The sequence below is a fragment of the Mustelus asterias genome, chromosome 20 (assembly GCF_964213995.1).
Source record: "Mustelus asterias chromosome 20, sMusAst1.hap1.1, whole genome shotgun sequence".
NCBI classification, from domain to species: Eukaryota; Metazoa; Chordata; class Chondrichthyes; order Carcharhiniformes; family Triakidae; genus Mustelus; species Mustelus asterias.
Genome location: NC_135820.1, coordinates 18,185,376 through 18,200,205, shown reverse-complemented (window position 1 = coordinate 18,200,205; position 14,830 = coordinate 18,185,376). Strand labels below are relative to the sequence as shown.

At 48.3% G+C, this 14,830-nt stretch overlaps 2 protein-coding genes across 2 annotated transcripts in view; both read left to right on the top strand.

Annotated features, from left to right (window-relative positions):
• gcnt7 (glucosaminyl (N-acetyl) transferase family member 7) overlaps positions 1-14,830 on the top strand; it is a 420,025-nt gene that overhangs the window by 280,484 nt on the left and 124,711 nt on the right. The window lies entirely within an intron of this gene.
• The window catches only part of LOC144508416 (RNA-binding protein 38-like), a 63,657-nt gene continuing 61,513 nt past the window's right edge, over positions 12,687-14,830 (top strand). The window contains exon 1 of the mRNA XM_078236303.1: positions 12,687-13,153. Coding sequence (XP_078092429.1) covers positions 12,944-13,153 — 210 coding nt within the window. The 5' untranslated portion in view covers positions 12,687-12,943. The remainder of the gene's footprint in view (positions 13,154-14,830) is intronic.

The window sequence follows — 14,830 nt, the reverse complement described above, 5'->3', positions numbered from 1 at the left end:
TATAACACCAATGTTATAAATAGAAGTTGCATCAGATCCAACTCTATGAGTGAGATAGCCAAGCTGAATACATTCTGCTAACAAGTATACTGCCCTAGTCTCCAAGAGTTATTGCCTCAGTCTCACAATTTAAATCTACTCCGCTTCTTAGCTCATTGTGACAGAGACGAACTCTGCTCACAGCTACAAGACAGATAACAAGCTCTTCAGTAGTGAAGGTCGAATAAAGTTCGGATAGAAATGTCTCCCTCCCGAAAGGAGAAGAATTAGGAGTACAGGAAGGCAAAACAAATTACATTTTTATAGCACCTTTCACATCCTCAGGGTGTTCCAAAGTGCTTTGCAGCCAATTAAGTGCTTTTTAAAATGTAATCAGTGCTGTAAAGTTGAAAATACAGCAACTGATTGGCACACAGCAAGATCCCACAAGCAACAATGAGATAAATGACAAGATACCTGTATTGGGACATGTTGATTGAGGACTAAACATTGGGCAGGGCGCTGGGGAGAACTCTGCTTGAATACTGCCATGAGAGGTTTTTTACGTTCCACAAAGCTGTGTCGAAAAGGGCGGCCCGGCGGCACAGTGGCAGCAGCAGAAGGAAGCAAATCCTGCACTTCCCATCCCACAACTCTGTGTGCCTAAAGATCCATAGGTGAAGAATCAGTCACACAAAGGCACACAGAGACCCGGAGTGGACATCATTCTCAAGTTGAAGGACATCGATGACAAAGACTGGTTATTTATTTTATAGAATCATAGAACCGCTACAGCACAGAAGGAGGCCATTCGGCCCACCAAGCCTGCACTGACAACAATCCCACAGAGGGGTGGACCATGGAAAGGTCCATTGATATCAGGTGGGTTTTTCCAGTTTCAGGGTGAACGCAGCTGGAAAATCCCACCCTAAGGGTCAAGTTAGCATGGCTAATCCACCTAACCTGCACATCTTTGGAGTGTGGGAGGAAACCGGAGCACCCGGAGGAAACCCATGCCGACACGGGGAGAATGTGCAAACTCCACATAGTGACCCGAGGCTGGACTTGAACCCGGGTCCCTGGCACTGAGGCAGCAGTGTTAACCACTGTGCCACCGAATTTTGTGAGATAGTTTGTTGCTCCTAACATCATCCACTTTGGATTGGCATCCATTTTAATGATTCGCCCTCTGTGAAGCACTTTTCTTTGCTGTTTGATTTCCCGTATAATCCTAATTCTGAATTTTAAACTGGTATCCTCCACTCTCTGAACTTCTCCACAATGTGAAGGAATGAATCTGGTTCAATCTTCTCACCTATCCATCTTCCATCTGTCATCTGGTAGAAGGGGGAAGGAGTTCCTTAAATGGGCATATGACCAGGGAGTAATTTGGGGAATTTGCTGTGCGCAGAACAGTCTATAATTAAGTGGGGGACGGGAGATAATTAAATCTGTCAATGTTTCTGATAGTGGACAGATGGGGGCTGGTGTTTGGAATGGGAATAGGCTACTCCACTGGCAGGGCCGTCTGCACTGCTGGTGTTATCTGAATTTTCTTCCACAACACTCTTGGTCTGGAGGGGATTCTTCTGCACTTTCTCAGATTTCCAATCTTTCCCTCTGCTCCTTTCCTGGGACTATTCACACATCCTCCGGATCTTAGGGAAAAAAACATTATCTCTTCATGTCACTTATTTATTGACTGCTTTTATCTTACTTCTTCCCTACTTCATTCTGTAGACTGGGAATAGTTACAGAAATAGTTACCATTCAGCCTGTCGTGTTTATGCTAGCTCACTGAAGGAGCAATTCAACTAGAGCCACCCTCACCCCCGCTTTTCCCCATAACCCTGCACATTCCTCCTCTTGTCTTGTTCTCCAGACTCCCTCCCTCCCTCCCTCCCTCCCTCCATCTCCTTGTGTCTGTTCACTCTTATAAGAAGTCCAACAACAATCTGCATTCATAGAACATAGAACAGTACAGCACAGAACAGGCCCTTCGGCCCACGATGTTGTGCCGAGCTTTATCTGAAACCAAGATCAAGCTATCCCACTCCTTATCATCCTGGTGTGCTCCATGTGCCTATCCAATAACCGCTTAAATGTTTCTAAAGTGTCTGACTCCACTATCACTGCAGGCAGTCCATTCCACACCCCACCACCCTCTGCGTAAAGAACCTACCTCTGATATCCTTCCTATATCTCCCACCATGAACCCTAAAGTTATGCCCCCTTGTAATAGCTCCATCCACCCAAGGAAATAGTCTTTGAATGTTCACTCTATCTATCCCCTTCATCATTTTATAAACCTCTATTAAGTCTCCCCTCAGCCTCCTCCGCTCTAAAGAGAAAAGCCCTAGCTCCCTCAACCTTTCCTCATAAGACCTACCCTCCAAACCAGGCAGCATCCTGGTAAATCTCCTCTGCACTCTTTCCAGCGCTTCCACATCCTTCTTATAGTGAGGTGACCAGAACTGCACACAATATTCCAAATGTGGTCTCACCAAGGTCCTGTACAGTTGCAGCATAACCCCACGGCTCTTAAACTCCAACCCCCTGTTAATAAAAGATAACACACTACAGGCCTTCTTCACAGCTCTATCCACTTGAGTGGCAACCTTTAGAGATCTGTGGATATGGACCCCAAGATCTCTCTGTTCCTCCACAGTCTTCAGAACCCTACCTTTGACCCTGTAATCCACATTTAAATTAGTCCTACCAAAATGAATCACCTCACATTTATCAGGGTTAAACTCCATTTGCCATTTTTCAGCCCAGCTTTGCATCCTAAGTCTCTTTGCAGCCTACAACAGCCCTCCACCTCATCCACTACTCCACCAATCTTGGTGTCATCAGCAAAATTCATGCTGATTCTTTAACTCAGCAGAGTGTCCCCAGGCACCCCACAGACACATTATCCAGAGTGTCCCCAGGCACGCCACAGGCACTTTATCCAGAGTGACCCCAGGCACCCCACAGGCACGTTAACCAGAGTGACCCCAGGCACCCCACAGGCACGTTAACCAGAGTGACCCCAGGCACCCCACAGGCACGTTATCCATCAACATTTGACACTACTTGGAGTGTCAAAGAGGTTGGTTTTATGGAGTGCCTTAGAGAAGGACAGCGAGCACGTGGAGAGGTTTAGGGAGGGAATTCCAGAGCTTGAGGCCTTGGTGGCTGAAGGAAAAGCCACCTGTGGAGCAATAAAGTAATGATGTGGAGATGCCAGCGTTGGACTGGGGTAAACACAGTAAGAAGTCTCACAGCACTAGGTTAAAGTCCAACAGGTTTATTTGGTGGCACAAGCTTTCGAAGTATCACTCAACTGACAAAGGGCAGTGCTCCGAAAGCTCGTGCTACCAAATAAACCTGTTGGACTTTAACCTGGTGTTGTGAGACTTCTTACTGTGCAATAAAATAAGTCAGGAATGGTCAAGGGCCCTTCACAGATCTCACAGGGTTAAGACCATCAGACCATAAGATATAGAAGCAGAATTATGGCATTTGGCCCGTCAAATAAAGAACAAAGAACAAAAAACAATACAGCACAGGAACAGGCCCTTCGGCCCTCCAAGCCCGCGCCGCTCTTGTGCTCAAATAGACCATTCGTTTGTATCCCTCTATTCCCAGTCTGTTCATGTGGCTGTCTAGATAAGTCTTAAACGATCCCAGTGTGTCCGCCTCAATCACCTTGCTTGGGAGTGCATTCCAGGCCCCCACCACCCTCTGTGTAAAATACGTCCCCCTGACATCTATGTTGAACCTTGCCCCCCTCACCTTGAACCCGTGATCCCTTGTGTTCGTCACCTCCGACCTGGGAAAAAGCTTCCCACTGTTCACCTTATCTATGCCCTTCATAATTTTATACACCTCTATTAGGTCGCCCCTCATTCTCCGTCTTTCCAGGGAGAACAACCCCAGTTTACCCAATCTCTCCTCATAGCTAAGACCCTCCATACCAGGCAACATCCTGGTAAACCTTTTCTGTACTCTCTCCAAAGCCTTCACATCCTTCTGGTAGTGTGGTGACCAGAACTGGACGCAGTATTCCAAATGTGGCCTAACGAAGGTTCTATACGGCTGCAACATCATATGCCAACTTTTATATTCTATGCCCTATCCAATAAAAGCAAGCATGCCATATGCCTTCTTCACCACCCTCTCCACCTGTGCTGCCACCTTTAAGGATCTCTGGACTTGTACACCCAGGTCCCTCTGTGTGTCTATACTCCTGATGGTTCTGCCATTTATTGTATAGCTCCCCCTTACGTTAGATCTACCGAAATGCATCACTTTGCATTTATCTGGATTAAATTCCATCTGCCATTTCTCCGCCCAATTTTCCAGCCTATCTATATCCTGCTGTATTCTCTGACAATGTTCATCACTATCCGCAACTCCAGCAATCTTTGTGTCGTCCGCAAACTTACTGATCACACCAGCTACACCTTCCTCCAAATCATTTATATATATCACAAACAGCAGAGGTCCCAGTACAGAGCCCTGTGGAACTCCACTAGTCACAGACCTCCAATCAGAAAAAGACCCCTCCACTGTTACCCTCTGTCTTCTATGGCTAAGTCAGTTCTCCACCCATCTAGCTAGCTCATCTTTTATCCTGTGAAATTTAACCTTTTGCACCAGCCTGCCATGAGGGACCTTGTCAAAAGCTTTACTAAAATCCATATAGATGACATCCACGGCCCTTCCCTCGTCAATCGTTTTTGTCACCTCCTCAAAAAGCTCAACCCAAATTTGTGAGGCATGACCTCCCTCGTACAAAACCATGCTGTCTATCGCTAATGAGATTATTCAGTTCTAAATGCGCATATATCCTATCTCTAAGAATCTTCTCCAACAATTTCCCTACCACGGACGTCAAGCTCACCGGCCTATAATTACCCGGGTTATCCTTGCTACCCTTCTTAAATAACAGGGCCACATTTGCTATCCTCCAATCCTCTGGGACGTCACCTGTGTCCAGTGCAGAGACAAAGATTTCTGTTAGAGGCCCAGCAATTTCATCTCTTGCCTCCCTGAGGAGTCTAGGATAGATGCCATCTGGCCCTGGGGATTTGTCTGTCTTAATGTTTCCTAAAAAACCTCCCCTGTAATTGAGATTTTTTCTAACGGGTCAACACATCGCTCTGAGACACTACCAGTCAACATGTCCCTCTCCTTTGTGAATACTGATGCAAAGTCTGAAGAAGTCTGCTCTGCCATTCTATCATGGCTGATATGTTTCTCAACTCCACTCTCCCATCTTTTTCGTATAACCTTTGACCCCCTTACCAATCAAGAACCTATCTATCTCTGTCTTAAATACACTCAATGACCTGGCCTCCACAGACTTCTGTGGCAAAGAGTTCCACAGATTCACCACTCTCTGGCTGAAAAGGGTTAAGAGTGTTTTAATAATACAATCAAGAAAGCTGGTATGTGACTTACAGAAAAATTAATGAGATGGGGAGATTGCTTCTCATTGCAAAGTGGGTCCATGCATGGTAAGAATAAGAATAAAGAGAAGTGCGGCACAGGAACAGGCCCTTCGACCCTCCAAGCCTGTGCCCTAACTAAACTAAAAAAAACCTTCTGCCCTTACTTGGACTGTGTCCCTCTATTCCCTCCCTATTCATGAACCCATCCAGATGCCTCTTCAACGTTGCTAATGTGTCTGCTTCCACCACCTCCTCTGGCAGTGCGTTCCAGGCACCCACCACTCTCTGCGTGAAAAACATCCCCCGCACATCTCCCGCAAACTTTCCCCCTCTCATTTTGAACTTGTGCCCCCTTGTAACGGGCCTTTGTGCGTGGAGACAGGAGGAACACCAGGCGAGTAGGTCATAGGAAGAGAATGAGAGGAGCAGGGGGAGAGCAGGGGAGTACAAGAACAAAGGAGAGCAGGAGGGAGGGAGAGCAGGGAGCAGGCAGGAGTGGGGGGGGTAGGGGGAGTGGGGGAAGCACAAAAGCAGAGGTGAGGAGGAGCAGAGGAGAGCAGGAACAGGGGAGAGGTCAGAGCTCGAGGAGAGAAGTGTGCGAGGGGAGCAGAGCACACTTGTGGCCACTGTTGACTCGCTTAGGCCTGACCACAGTAGCTGGGCAGCTCTTCACCTTGTCCACCCATAAGGTTGGACTGGCGATTAGACCTCCAAGAAGCTCTCCGTAGACCCCAGTGTGGTGAACCATCGTTGGTTCCCACCAGGTAGTACCGAGCCAGGGTCTGGCCAGTACTATGAGTCTGTATATATGTTGCTGTTGGGGTTAGGGTTGGGTTGTTCTACTTGTTACTGTTGGGGTTAGGGTTGGGCTGTTCTACCTGTATTATAGTTATTATGGTACATCCCAGTCGGGCTCCGCCTCCTGGGAGAGGTATAAAGTACCTCTCAGTACTACCTGGTGGGAACCAACGATGGTTCACCACACTGGGGTCTACGGAGAGCTTCTTGGAGGTCTAGTCGCCAGTCCAACCTTATGGGTGGACAAGGTGAAGAGCTGCCCAGCTACTGTGGTCAGGCCTAAGCGAGTCAACAGTGGCCACAAGTGTGCTCTGCTCCCCTCGCACACTGCTCTGTCTGGGACCCCTCAGTCTGGGATCGTGCACTATATATGGTAGCTTCATTGTAATAGGAAATAAAAGCCTTTATTTCCTCGAGCATCTCTAGCCTCGTGAGTTATATCGCGCATCACCCAGTTTGGGTGCTGAGTGTGCCAAGACAAGTCTTTGGACATGCCTGGTGTGATGCCCTGCCCGAGTCACACTGGGTACGCGCCAAAATCAGTGACCAACTGAAGTCCTTGAATCACACACAGCAAGGATACATTTTATCAGGCATGTTCCAATCCAATTGCTGCGCTCCCCTTGTGTCACTGTTTCTGAAAACAATGTATCACATCTTCATCCAGCTGTAACATTGAAGGATACCAAGACATTCATGTGTCTCTGAGTGCATCTCTCAATATATAAATACATAGATGTATGTATTGTGTAAATGTGCTTGTGTCAGTGTCGGTGTGACAAATCCAAGAACTCCTCTAATGCAATAAAATGTCCTACGGTACTTCATGGGATCATTACACAACAAGTTACTGAGGCCCAGGAGACGGTATTAAAGCTTGGACAAATAGAGGGGGTTTAAGGGGGAAAGTGAAGTGGAGAGCAGAGAAGTGTCAGGAGGGAATTCCAGAGTTTGGAGTCGAGGTTAGCGAAGACACAGAAAGCAATGGTGATGAGATTAAAATGGGTTGTGCCAGAGTTAAAGGAGTGCTGACGTCTGGGAGGGCTGTGGGACTGGAGGGGATTATGGTGATAGGGAGGGGTGAGCCCAGGGGGAGATTGGAAATCAAAGGATGAGAATTTTAAAATGAAGATGTTGCTTGTTGAGGAGATAATGTAGGTTAGTGGGCGTAGGAGCAATGGGCGAACGGGCCTTTGTGCAGGTTAAGACACAGGCAACAGAGTTTTAGATGAATGCAAGTTTCTGAAGGATAGAATGTGGGGGAGCAGCCAGCGGTGTGCTGAATTCTAAAATCACTGAATGTTACAGTCCAGAATGAGGCAATTCAGCCCATTGCACTGTGGCACAGTGGCTAGCACTGCTGCCTCACAGTGCCAGGGTTCAATTCCGGCATTGGGTGACTGTCTGTGTGGAGTTTATACTGGGCCTGAGTAAGATGCTCTTTCAGAGAGTCGATGCTGACTCATTAGACCGAATGACTTCCTTCTGCACGGAGGGATTCTATGATTGTGAGTGTGTCAGGTCTCAGTAACTTACCGAGTGTCCCTGCCTTTTTACCATAGCCCTGCAAATTATTCCCCTTCAGATAATAATTCAAGTATCTTTTGAAAGCCATGATTGAATCCACCTTCACCACCTCTCAGACAGCACATTCCAGATCCTAACCATTTGCTGTGTGAATCTGTCTCCACCACACTCTCAGACAGTGCATTCCAGATCCTAACCACTCCCTGTTGAATCTGTCTCCACCTTTCAGACAGTATATTCCAGATCCACTTGCGGGGAGCTGGCGGACCGATCCCACTGGAGTGAAGGGGGTCCATCGAGCCTCCCCAGTGGGTCGGGCACTGGGGGATGCCGCTTGGGCATTGCCACCTTGGCAGTGCCAGCCTGGGCCCCCGGCACTGCCCAAGGGGTAAAGTAGCAATGCCTGGGGGCACCAAGGGGGTGGGATCTAATGGGATGGGGCCTAATAGGGACAGGGTCTCTGGGGGGTGATTGGTGGGGGGGGGGGGGGTCCTGCTGCCATTCTGCATTTGGGCTGAGTGCCAGAGGGAGCGAGGTCAGTGATCGGGGCATGCCCTCGGGGTTGGATGGGGGTCAGCCTGCAGGGGGAGGTCGGAGCTGCGGGAGGATGGGGGGAACATCAAGGCGGGGTGCTGGTGGGGTTTGGGGCTGGCTCGGGCATGTTCAGGAGGCCAGCAATTGGGCCGTAGAGGGGGTGGCAGGGCCAGTGATGTGGGGTGGCAGGGCTGGCAAGCTATCGGGAGGCTGGCAGTGTGGGATCACTGCGCATGTGCCTATCTCGGTGCTGACAGATCAGTGCATGTGCAGTGGCCAGCTCAGCGCTCTGCTGCCGGCCTCTCCAGTGGGAATAGGCCCCTGGATTCTGGAGTGATTCATGCGAAGGCACTCTGCAGCGCACAGAATGTGGGAGATTCATTTTGAAACTCCCGCTGAAAACAACAGCGTGATTTACTCCAGTTTTTACGTGAATTTGACACTAAGAATTTTTTTGAGAAAATCGCCCCCCCCCTGGAATTAAGAATCTACTGCTGACCATGAAACCATTGTCGATGGTCGGAAAAATCCATCCGGTTCACTAATGTCCTTTAGGGTAGGAAATCTGCCGTCCTTACCTGGTCTGGCAACTAGGAATGGGCAGTAAATGCTGGCCAGCCAGCGGTACCCATGTCCCACGAATGAATAAAAAAAACCCCAGGTTCAATTCTGGCCTCAGGTGACTCCAGAGTCACAGCAATGTGATTGACTCTCAACTGTCCTCTGAACAAGGGCAACTCGCGATGGGCAATAAATGCTGCCCAGCGATGCCTAAGTCCCATGAATGAATAAAAAAAAGTCTTTGGAGTGTGGGAGGAAACTGGAGCACCCAGCGGAAACCCACTCAGACATGGGGAGAACGTGCAGACTCCACATAGAAACTTGAGGCTGGAATTGAACCGGGTCCCTGGCACTGTGACATTTTTCAAACCGTATGATTGAAGGAGTCACCTTATAACTCATTACCTGTCAGCTAATGTGCTCTTATTTTTAATTGCAGTATAAAAATATTCTTTATGATACTGTATTTTATTATAAGACTGAAACAAAAAGATAATTAACCACTGTTAACCTTTGTGCCACCCTATCATGTCTAAATTCTTTTGAAGTTGAGCTGTATTCTCCTCACACTTAATAATTTTCTCCTGACACATTCTATTTAAGCGAAGGCCCTTTCCCTTTTAGCATTCATGTGCATTACCTTGCATTTCTCTATTTAAACATTTATTGCACAATTATGCAGTCTGTGACTCTCAGTTCCAGCCCTTTTCGCAACGATCTGCCCTCACAAACACCTTGTTATCATCCTCTGATTGAAATATTCTGCTGTTAATGATTTCCTACAGGCCCGATCCTCCTTCACCTCAGGGAGTAACTCCGACAAGAGGCTTCTCTGGCCCAGCTAGGCCTTTCCCTCAGACAGCAGAACTCTGCAGTGGGCTAAACGATAATGGCTCTAAGTTCAACTGGCACCAAGTCTCACTCAGGGAGCTGACAGGAGGGGTGCGGGGAACGGGAGTGCCACCCTGGGGCACCGGGAGGGATTCTGCCTGAGGTTGGGGCTGGGAAGAATAGAAGGGGCCTTTTTGGGGTCAGAACTCATCAAAGTCTGGAGAGACAAGAGACCAGGCTAATCCTGGGAACACTTTGCAGCTTACAGCAACTCTGATAGAAAGAACCATTAGTCTGTCCTTATCTAGAAAATCCTTAATCCAGTTCAGACTTTTCTCTTTTTTTCCCAAGGGGGTCTCATGTTAGTCACAACCCTGGGAACCTTATCAAATCTGTCCTCAACATCAAGATAAAACTAAACACTATTTAACTACTAGGCACTAATTCTGTTAAATCTCACTGAACTGTATCTACGTCAGGGTATTGACACAGGCACATGATGCCTGCAACAATTGCCTCTATTTAAATATGCTTAAATTGCTGCTTTTTTTAACAACAGACTGTTGTGGAACAGCTTATAATCATCATCCCTGTGGCATTATCTACTGGCTGCTGATTTTGGAATGGTCCTGGGTTCAGCTGTGCTCTGGTTTCACCCCCATTGCCACCTTAGATACATAAACAAACAACAACTGCAAATTGGTGGAAAAAAATCATTAAAATGACTGTCTCACTCTCTGGCTCAGCCATCTTATACTGAGGGATCCCCATTCAGTCTTTGCCACGATATTGAGAGCAGGTTGAAATGCCAGGAATAGCTCCCATGGCTTGGTACTCACAATGGGTCAGAGAGTTGGGTAATGACAGTCCGTGAGGTCCCACATTCATTCCAAGGTCTGTGATTTGATTTTTGATTTGATTTGATTTATTATTGTCACATTTATTAGTATACAGTGAAAAACATACCATTCATAGAGTATATAGGGGAGGAGGAGAGGAGAGGGTGCAGAATGTAGTGTTACAGTCATAGCTAGAGTGTAGAGAAAGGGGTGTCACAGTGGCACAATGGTTAGCACTGTTGCTTCACAGCGCCAGGGACCCAGGTTCAATTCCACCCTTTGGTCACTGTCTATGTGGAGTCTGCACATTCTCCCCGTTTCTGTGTGGGTTTCCTCCGGGTGCTCTGGTTTTCTCCCACAGCCCAAAGGTGTGCTGGTTAGGTGAATTGGCTATGCTAAATTGTCCCTTATTGTCAGGGGGACTAGCTAGGGTAAATGCATAGGGTTATGGGGATAGGGCTTGGCTGCAGGCTTGATGGGCCAAATGGCCTCCTTCTGCACTGTAGGATTCTATGAAAGATCAACTTAATATGAGGTAGATCCATTCAAAAGTCCAGTGGCAGCAGGGAAGAAGCTGTTCTTGAGTCGGTTGGTACCTGACCTCAGACTTTTGTATCTCTTTTCCCAACGGAAGAAAGTGAGAGTATAAAAGCAAATTACTGCGGATGCTGGAATCTGAAACCAAAAGAGAAAACGCTGGAAAATCTCAGCAGGTCCGGCAGCATCTGTAAGGAGAGAAAAAGAGCTGACGTTTCGAGTCTAGATGATCCTTTGTCAAAGCTTTGAAGGTGGAAGAGAGTTTGTCCGGGATGTGTGGGGTCCTTGATTATGCTGCCTGCTTTTCCGAGGCAGCGGGAAGTGTAGACAGGGTCAATGGATGGGAGGCTGGTTTGAGTGATGGACTGGGCTTCGTTCATGACCTTTTGTAGTTTCTTGCAGTCTTGGGCAGAGCAGAGCAAGCTGTGATAAACCAGAAAGAATGCTTTCTATAGTGCATCTGTAAAAGTTGGTGAGAGTTGTAGCGGACATGCCAAATGCTGACTTATATCAGCCTGGGTTACTCTGTATCCCCTGATATTGCCCAACTTTTCCCAGTTTCCAAATCCAATTTATGATCTGTGTTGATTTGCTGAGGCGTTGGGCACGACGGCTGTACATGAGTTAGGGAGGGACCACCCTTACGGGTCTAGGTGTGCACATGGATCCCAGGGTCAGGGACAGTTGCCTGTCATGTGCTCTATGCTGATGTTAAAGGGAACTCTGTATTATCACCCACATGAATTGAACCCGGCTCCCTGGCGCTGTGAGCAGCAGTGCCTCACAGCTACATTACTGCATTGTGGGATCTTGCTGTGCGCAGGTTGGCGGCTGGAATGCATTTCCTGCTTTACTCCAATGACCACACTCCTGAGGAGTACAGTATTAGAATCCTAGAATCATAGAATCCCACAGTACAGAAGGAGGCCAGTTGGCCCATCGAGCCTACACAAACAACAATCCCACTCAGGCCCTATCCCTGGAACACCCTGTATTTACCCTGCTAGTCCCCCTGACACTAAGGGTGGAATTTTACCACAGTGGGCGGGGGCGGACCATGCAAAGGTCAGTTGACCTTGGGCGGGATTTTCCAGTCTTGGGGTGAGCATGGCCGGAAAATCCCACCCTAAGGGGCAATTTAGCAACCCACCCAATCTTCACACCTTTGGAGTGTGGGAGGAAACCGGAATACCTGGAGGAAACCCACACAGACACGGGGAGAATGTGCAGACTCCACACAGACAGTTACCCAAGGCGGGAATTGAACCTGGATCCCTGGCGCTGTGAGGCAGCAGTGCTAATCTCTGTGTCACTGTGCTGCCCTGTTGCTCTGGAATGCCTTGAGCTAAGGAAAAGCTGTATTTTTTATATGTTGGTATATAGTCTGTTGGCTGATCTGGGGGGGAGGGGTGGTTCTTGTAAAGGACCAGGATTCAAAGGTTTAAGTGTTGTCACTGCCTGGCCTGGCTTTGGGATTTCCAGGAAGACTTGGCTGAACCAATTGGGTAGCTTTTGCTACCAAATAAACCTGTTGGACTTTAACCCGGTGTTGTTAGACTTCTTACTGTGTTTACCCCAGTCCAACGCCGGCATCTCCACATCATGAACCGATTGGGGCAGGCACGCCTCTGTTTCTGTTGTGTGTGAAAGGACTACAGCTCCCAGGTTCAGTCAGGGCAGATAAGACAGGGCCAATGAAGCGGCTGCAAGGTGGAGCTTCCAGCTGAGGCTATAAGAGGCAGTGTTGCAATATGCTGTGAGTGTCAGTGTCTACATGGACTGAGCTATCTCAGTGTGTGTACATGGACTGAGTGCCTGTGCTAGAGGCTCTGAAGCTGTTCCAGCTTGGACTCTCTCTCTCTCTCTCTCTGTGTGTGTATCTCTCCAGTCTGTTCAATGCTCTGGCAGTCTCCTCTCGCCTGCACCGACCCTGACACCATGCACACCCTGCAGAAGGACACTACCTTTACCAAGATCTTTGTGGGCGGCTTGCCTTATCACACTACCGACTCGTCCTTGAGGAAGTACTTTGAGGTGTTCGGGGACATAGAGGAGGCGGTGGTGATCACTGACCGACAGACAGGGAAATCCCGGGGCTACGGCTTTGTAAGTATATGCGTGAGGAGAGTGGGAGACAGGGACTTTGCTCTTTCCAGCTTCTCTCTCTCTGTGTGTGGCTGAGGTTTGAATGGGGCTAGCTTTTTTGCTGGGGGTCTCTCGGTCTCCTTGCAGAGTGTATAGGGGGCTTTGAGACGCGCACACACACAGACAGGAGTTATTGTATCACAGATGTGTGTCTGTAAGCAGCTTGGCTCGCTGCGCGCTGTCAGAGCTGATAGCTCCTGCTGGAAACCGCCTCACTTCCCCAATTGGCCAAAATGCAGAAGGAGCTGCTTGATTTTTGTTTTGTGTGTGTGATATTTGTTTTTGAGGGACTAACGCTTGGAAGCTAATATGTTAAACCAGAAGTTTAGAAACAAAAGATTCAACTGCAACAACTCAAGTCAGTCAGGAAATGGGCTAGCATGGAGTCGGTAACTCTCTTGTGTGTCTGAATAAGTCCTGAGAGGACACAGCAGGTGTTTTGTACAGTGAGGTCTGTAAGACGTGACGGGAGGAGAGAGAGAGACTCGCACAGTCTGGCTGACTGCATTTAGAAATGACAAGAAATTTTTAAAGTTTATTTATTAGTGTCACAAGTAGGCTTATGCAATGAAGTTACTGTGAAATCCTTAGTCACACTTCCTGGTTTAATGTGGCTACCTCCCCCCCCTCCCCCCCTCCAACAAAGCCTATAATCTTTCATTTTGTCCCATGTAAGCAGGCAAGTTGTTTTTCTGCCTGGCTGCAGATCTCTCCTGCTCTGCGGTAAACACCCAGCTGCTTCTAGCATGTGGTGAGTGTATCTGTACTTCACTTTGTTCCTGCTCTCTCTGGTGGCCAGGCCAAGGGGTACAGATTACCGATCAGTTTGGGCCAGGGATGAGGAGTGGGCACCCTCAGTCAGGGAGGGGCTCCTCAGATGCTGGCTTGATGGGTGTGAGTCCGTGCGACGGAGTGAGTGGGGTGGGGGCGGAGGGGAATGGCAGTGTTACTGGGAATGAACTTGGCATATGAGGAGCGTCTGAGGACTCTGGGTCTGTACTTGATGAAGTTTAGAAGGATGAGGGGGATCTCATTGAAACTTTCACGATAATGAAAGGCCTGGATAGAGTGGAAGATGTTTCCATTAGAGACTAGTATCCGAGGGCACGGAGTGAGGGACTGCCCTGCAGAACTGAGATGAGGAGGAATTGCTTCAGCTAGAGGGTGGTGAATCTGTGGAATTCATTGCCACAGAATTGCTGCGGAGGGCAGGTCATTGAATATATTTAAGACCGAGACAAATAGGTTCTTGATTGGGTAAGAGCATCAAAGGTTATGGGGGAAAGGTGCAAGAGTGGGGTTCAGAATCTTATCAGCCATGATTGAATGGCGGAGCAGACTCGATGGGCTGAATGGCCTAATTCTGCTCCTATAGCTTAAGGTTACTCTGGGGGTGAGCCAAGTGACCACACACCACTGGGTGTGGCCTCAGCCTCTCTATCGGTGGGCAGTGATCTATTGGTGTGGCTCATTTCACCCTGAGAGCAGCTGAAGCTCAGATACAGTGCTGGTACAGTGCCAGGAGCTTAGTCACGGTTTGAAATGTGGTGGCCCAGCCTGGCATTTGACCCTCCTTCACATCCTGATCTCCTTCTCCTTGGCTAAGAACAAAGGGACCCTCTCTAAATGGAACCGATC